The sequence below is a fragment of the Gymnoscopelus braueri genome (genome assembly GCF_963280865.1).
Source record: "Gymnoscopelus braueri genome assembly, chromosome: 14".
NCBI lineage: Eukaryota > Metazoa > Chordata > Actinopteri > Myctophiformes > Myctophidae > Gymnoscopelus > Gymnoscopelus braueri.
The window spans coordinates 42,763,878-42,771,326 of record NC_137619.1 but is presented as its reverse complement, the minus strand read 5'-3'; the positions used below and the strand labels follow the sequence as shown (position 1 = coordinate 42,771,326).

Below are 7,449 nucleotides of genomic sequence, written 5' to 3'. Positions count from 1 at the left end.
TTTAAATTGTTTAGTTCACAGGATCATCAATAAATTAGCACCCAAATATTTATGTAACTACTTTTCCAAGGACAGTGATGCTCGTATTCTGATACTGATTTGTACCCTCCCGTTTTAAGAGTTGTAAGGTTGCAAGCAGTCCTGTGGAAAGGTTTACCTTCCAACGTTAAGTTGATCAGTTCTTTTGAAAATGTTACACTTCCTTTAAAAAGTTGGTTGTGCAATAATTTGACTCAGTATTGATGCAGTCGATGCTGCAAAGGGCCTCGGTCGGATTTGAACCCGGGCCAGCTGTGCAAGTACTGAGCCACCCCAATTAGTTTTGATTAGTGATTAGTTGCAGATAATGGACAAATGGACAAGAGGAAGAACTAAGCTGGTAGGGAAACGTTATGCCTCCCTCTCGTACGTCCTTACAGCCACAATATCATCCATGACACATTTCACTATTAGCTTCCCATCTTGAATTTGTCGTTCCAGCGTGGTGCTTTTACCGTCCCAGGTCTGTTTCTGCACCAGCTTGCCGTTCTCCAGGGTAACAAGGGTCTTTGTATTTCTGTCGTCTGCGGTCGTCTCATCGAATTCCTTGTCGAGTTGGAACTTGATCTCCATCGTTCTGAACGTGCTCTGTGTTTTCATGGTGATAATAACCCCAGCGTCATCAATGCTCAACAGCAGATTAGGTTTCACCTTGTTGCCCACTTGCCGAGTCGCAAAGCCAACACCTATTGCCTTCATGTATTTGTCAAAGTTCTCACTGGCGGTCATCTTCCAGTTTCCAACAAATTGCTCGACCATGATGGTAAAGGTGTAGTGTTGTTGACCCACAACAAGCTGTGAGTGATTACAGTTCACGGTTCTGGAGTGAAGGGCAACACATCCACTTACAGCAACCTTGACTTTAATATTATAATGGGATTCAAAGAGGCCGTGATCACACTTAAACCTTGCCTAAATTTGGAGTCATACATCATTGATACGTCACAGACGTCATAGATGAATTATGTCACAGGCTGGGTCACATGAAGTCCAAGATCCACATTGGAACCACGCTGTTTCTATGTGGATCCCAAACATCCACATTAATGTCTCAGTTTCCTGTACGTCTGAGCGGTGGTCTCTGCCTATATTCATAATCATAAAAAATATATATATATTAAAAAGAATATATAAACCACTTAAACCCCATATGGTTGATGATTTTTTTGATGTGGCCGTACCAGTGCATCCAGCGCTGTGCTGCCAGACGGGATGCGGGGGGCTGTTTGGTACGTTCCCACAGCGTGGGAATTTTATCCCCTCTATTGTGCGCAGCGCTCTGGTGTCAAAGCCGTCAATTCTGTCAGCCAGAGTCTTGTTGAGAGGCCAATTTCTGCTCCATAGAGAAGGATGGAGAGAACTGAGGTGTTATAAATCCATCATTTGGTCTCTCTCGTTATGGAATGGTGTCTCCACAGCGGCTTCCAGAGAGTTTTCATGGCACTGGCTGCCAGGGCACGTCTCCGATTCTAACAATGTTGCCGTTGTTAGTGACAATGGACCCGAGGTAGATAAAGGAGGTCACAAACTCAACTTCCTCCCTACTGATGTGCAGCAGGGGGGGGGAGAGCTTCGCCTCCGATGTGCATTAACCCAGCTGACCTTTAGACCCAGTTTATTGGCTTCCTCTTGGTAGATCTCCAAGGCTTCTCTTAGCTGACCTAGAGTGGAGCAGAATAGTGTGGGTGTCATTGCATATTCCAGATCTGTGAGGGGGGGTAATTGCCTAGTTGAACCCCGGAAATACGAGCACAGATCCGTTCCATCAGATGGTTGATGATGCAGTTCAACACCAGTGTTGATTTCGTCGACTAAAACTATGACGAAAAATGTTCGTCGACTACCTTTTTTCACTGACGAAAACGAAATAAAAACGAAGCTACGATGACTAAAACTATGACTAAATATATTGACAATTTCGTCAACAAATAAAAACTACACTAAAATGTTAGTGAGGGACTAGTGGAGTGAGATCCAGTAGAACTAAAAGACAAGTAATTTTATCTTTGGTTGCGCTCAGGTGTTGCACTCTGAAAATAGCAGATCTACAAGCTCACAACGTGTCGCGCTGCGACACGTTGTGAGCTTGTAGATCTGCTATTTTCTGCATGCGACCAAGTGTAAAATCAGCCATTACAGCGCTATCAAGGCACCGCCAAAATACATTTTAGTCGACTAAATCAACTGTAGATTTAGTCGACTATAATCTTATGATATTTAGTCGATTAAAACCAGACTAAAACTAAAACATTTCAGATGCCTAAAAAAATACAAAAACTAAATGGAATTTTATTCAAAAGACTATGACTAAAACTAAATAAAAAAAATCTGGCAAAATCAACACTATTCAACAGGTCTGGTGCAGCGACGCATCCCTGTCTCACTCCGCATGTTGATTGAGAACCAGGTGGAGTTCAATATACAGTAACAGTAGCATATTGAATGCTTTCAATATTTGTCAGTGGGCCCTGATCCAGAAAAGGTTGAGAACCACTGCTCTAGAGAGACCTCAGAGTCAGGAAGTTGTGCTTTCTGTTGCTGTGCCCCACATACTTTCTGTTGCTGTGCCCCACATACTGGGAATAATGCTTCAAAAACGCTTTTAAGTTGATCTCATTGATACCACTGAGCCAATTCCAAAGGTTTAATTGCTTATTTTTATTGGCTTTTTATTGTTTTTCATCATTATTGATCTCATTTATGTATCAATCCATTTTCATACACTTTCTTGTGCTGCTAGATTTTAATTGTGTTTTAATCGATGTGTCCTTGCGCTCATTTTGCTTTTAATTGTCTGCATTTATTGTGTCCGTACTCCGTACCTCTGCACCATTGGAAATTAGGGTTCGCCCTCGATGCATTTTCCAAGCTTTTATATATATAAATGAGATGATGATGGTCCAGATATATATATATATAAATGATATATATATATATAAATGAGATGATGATGGTCTTTTATATATATAAATGAGATGATGATGGTCTTTTATATATGTAAATTAGATGATGATGGTCTTTTATATATATAAATTAGATGATGATGGTCTTTTATATATATAAATGAGATGATGATGGTCCGGACGGTTGACGTAACCGCCTGGGCACCTAGGCTGGTAATCAGCGTGTCGCTGGTTCGACTCCCGATCCCGACGACCTTTGCTGCGTGTCACCCCCCCATCTCTCTCCCCATTTCCTGTCAGTCTACTGTTCATATCAATAAAGGCAGAAAAAGACCCCAACAAAATATCTTTAATTTTTTTTTTGATGATGATGATATTGGTTGGCACAGCAATAATCAGCAGTGGTATAAAGTAACTAAGTACATGTACTCAAGGACTGTACTTGAGGTATTCGGAGGTATTTTTTACTTTACTACTCCACTACTACCACTACTATCTCAGAGGCAAATATTGTACTTTTAATCCACTACAATTATTTGCAAACTTTAGTTACTAGTTACTTTGCAATTATCAATTATTACATTATAAAACATACATTATCCACTTTAGCCCTATTTTATACAAAGGCTATTTGAAAATATTAGTACTTTTAATTTTGGTACTTTAAGTACGTTTTGATACCGATACTTTTGTACTTTTACTCAAGTCAATTTTGAATTCCGGACATTTACTTGTAACGGAGTATTTCTATATTGCAATATTGATACTTTTACTTAAGTAAAACATTTGCGTACTTTTTCCACCACTGATAATCAGCATCAAACACTACAATGTGTGTCTTGATTCGTATGATATGCTAAAACGTATATTCGTTGTCGAGTATAATGACCTTAGCAGATATCCTTATTTCTTGTGGTAAGCTTTGTTTTTTTTTCTTTATCACCTCAGGCTCTCGCAGTATGTTGGCTCACCACATTCACGGTTCACTGGCCTCCCATTCCTACAGCATAGGAATGTGCATACATCAGAGACTCCCATCAAAGAATCAGTGCTTCGTATACTTCAAGGACTGGAAACATCCATCCATAGATCAGTGAAACACATCAGAGACTTGAAATGCTCATAACGTATTAGGGATTCAATGCGTGCATATCAGGTTTTTTTTCCATCCATGGTATCGCAGCGTTCATTCATCATGAGCTGCTACTATCCATGCTGCGCCCCATCATTCTAATCTGTCTGTGTCATGCATATTTCATGTCTCTGATGCCCATTAAACTGATGGTTTGACTGCACAGTTGGAATGTTTTTTTTGCCAACTATTCTATTGTTCTTGGGGTGATAGTCTCTCAGAGTGGCTGTCTAAGAACTGGAAGGTTGCCAAGATGGAGCTGGGGCATGGGACTCTATCTGTGTAGATGTGAAAAGATCTACATACGTGAATTTGAATACAACACCAACGGAATTATGTAATATCTCTGATTTGCACATCTACACAGATAGTCTTACAATTTACAATTTAGGCATTTAGCAGACGCTCTTAATCCAGAGTGATTTACAGTATAAGATTTACACATACCTGTATTTGTAGACAGAGATACCAGTAATATACTTATAAAAAAATATTATGCTCATTTAACATGGCTGATCGATCGATTATCCATCACAGATTTCAGCAGATAGTCAATAGACTGCCTAATTGAGGACACACATAAAACATCCTCATTTGTCTTCCTATCCAGTGTCATTTTTGTATTATAAGGATTTAAACTTCATTATAAGGTTTTTAGCCCCACTATAGCGGTAGGGCTCTTAGGAGAAAATGGCAGTCCGCCCATTCGTCCGCCTAACCCTTTGGTCCAAAACAAGACATAGAATCCGATTTGCAGTGCACCAGCTCCCTGGAGGATGAACCCTACTGATGCTGGTGACATTAGTATAGGGCAACCTCCTGGGCTGTGGCTCAGGAAGTACAGTGGCTGTTTGAGAAGCGTAAGATTCCTGGTTCGATCCCCAGCTTTTCCTGGATTTGTGTCAAAGTGTCCTTGACCAAGACACTGAACCCTGAAATGCTCCGGATGAGATTGGAACCTTGCATGGCTGCCTTTACTGCCAGTGTACAGTGTACATGTGTGTGAGCTGTTAGGATATTAAAGGTACTATAGAAATGCAGACCATTTACCTTTTGTGTAGTGCCACCATTAGACCATTACCACTTGTTTTGTGCTTAAAAGCACTTTGTAGCACAACTATGGTGCATTATCTTATTTCACTTAAAATCTTGCGATATTTGTTAGTTCTTTAAGTGGATGTACAATACAACATGTTAACAATACGTGGGCAAATTGAGGCTCTGTTGACTGTCAGAAGGCTTAAGTACACAGTGTGGCTCTGGAAGACACATTATTACTGTCCTGTATTACTGCATTCAAACCTTCAAACCTTGGGCTAATGCTTCAGAGACTGCTCACCTCAAAGCTATGTCTGAGGCCTGGGACTCTGTGAAAGTAGATGAGAGGAAAAATGATGCCAGGTCCCCAAAAGACATCTTTTCCAGAATGGATTAGTCTGTCTGTCTGTCTGTCTGTCTGTCTGTCTCTCTCTCTCCCTCAACCCCTCTCTCTCTCTCCACCCCCCTCTCTCTCTACCACTCTCTCTCCCTAAACCCTTCTCTCTCTCCCCCCCTCTCTCTCGCTCTCTCTCTCTCTCTCTCTCCCCCTCCACCCCACTCTCGCTCCCCCCTCTCTCTCGCTCTCTCCCCCCCTCCACCCCTCTCTCTCTCTCCCTCCACCCCTCTCTCTCCCTCCTCCTCTCATTCTTTCATCTTCAGCCCTCAAGGTCTCATCTCCCCACAACAATTAAGGGAGTCGTCCCTGCGTGAACTGTGCTCTGCTCAAGCTGCAGAAATTGAGTGGAAATAATGCTAAAATTATGACACATCAGTCACCTTGTGAGCTCCTTCTTGCTGCTGACTGGGCATTTCTTCTCGCCTTTACCGCTCAAGAATTGACAGGTGAACCAAGTTTAGTTATTCCTTTAAAAAAAACACATCAGCAATTTATGATTTCTCCTTTTCTCATGTTTTATTTTCTCTCTGCCAAGTAAAACCTCAGTGTTAATTGTCTCCGCCAGGCCGAAAGGCGCACACACTCCCTAGAGGCCCTGCATTTTTCACATCTGCCTTTTACAGGGCCACTAGGAGGCTGACTTTTGTAAAACATTTGTTTTTCTAATACTCCTTCAGATTCTGTCCAAACATCACGCAAATCTGTACACAGTATCTCTATAGTCATGTGATCAAGACGGATGACAACATTCCGTCCGTTTTGAACGAAATGCCTCAAATCATGAACACAGCGTGCGATTTCTGTGAAATTTTGCACGCACATTCCCATTAGGCCGATGAAGAAATGCCACCCTTTTCACATTGGCCTGTTATAGCGCCACCAACAGGTCTAATTTTGCAAGACACATTTTTGGAACAAAATGCCTCAAATCATGAATGCAGTGTCCGATTGCCGTGAAAGGCCTAAGAATAAATGGCACCCTTTTCACATTGGCCTGTTATAGCGCCACCAGGAGGCCACAATAACCTACCCGACCTGGCGGAGACCTGTGCTCCGAGGAGCACTTTTTCTAGTTTAACTCTAAAATGGGTTGGAAATTGCACTAATTTAGCCACACATGCACACACACGTACACGCATGCATCGTCATACAAATGCCTATAATGACGTGTGATGTGGATTTGCGGAGATAAAAGTGCTCTCTGCCTCATCAACAGTAGATTGCCTGCCTCCCTCTCATCATCAAGGTGACAGCCTGATAATTGCTTTTCAAGACCATGCACCCAAATCAGACGTGTCCGTATATAAGACCAAGCCCATGAACCAGGACACACCATAAAAGTGAATAGTGGTAACTGATGCAAACATGATATAGAGGTAGGGGATGCGTTGCCTATCAAACAACAGCATCCCTATGGGTTAAACCCTGGGAAAATGGCTGAAAATAACGTACATGCTAGAGCATGATATTGAACCTAGCAGTAGTTGGAGCTCTTCTATTGTACTCGTTCCTAAACCTGATGGGAGTATCAGGATGTGTGTGGCTACTCATCTTGTATTGTACATGTGATATAGCCAAACTTGTAGGAGGCCATAAAGTAGTGTTTTGTTTAAAGGAGTAGTAAAACATTTATTATTTTCTATTAATTACACACCCCATGAAGCCTTGAATTCATGGAGATTTTTTTCGTTCTTGTCACATTCCTGAAGCCAATAATTTGATGACGGGGTCATCGTTCAATAGGAGACTCAATAGAGACTCTTAAAAACGAATGAATTCAAGGCTTCATGGGGTGTTTTTTGGGGTGAACTACTCCTTTAATTTGGCCATATCCCATTTTTTGGGGGCAAATTGTCAAACATTTTTCCCAAATTTCCCCAAATCTTCACAAATCAAAATAATATTTCTAAAATAGGACATCTAAAACCTCATCGCGATAC

General features: G+C 41.4%; 1 protein-coding gene across 1 annotated transcript; it reads right to left on the bottom strand.

Annotated features, from left to right (window-relative positions):
* Positions 1–390: 390 nt before the first annotated feature.
* Positions 391–798, bottom strand: LOC308100322 (fatty acid-binding protein, adipocyte-like; the record flags this gene model as incomplete). The annotated part of the gene is made up of 1 exon (XM_080449332.1): positions 391–798. One exon carries the CDS (start codon positions 796–798, stop codon positions 391–393), a length of 408 nt encoding a protein of 135 aa, XP_080305458.1.
* Between the last annotated feature and the right edge of the window lie 6,651 nt (positions 799–7,449).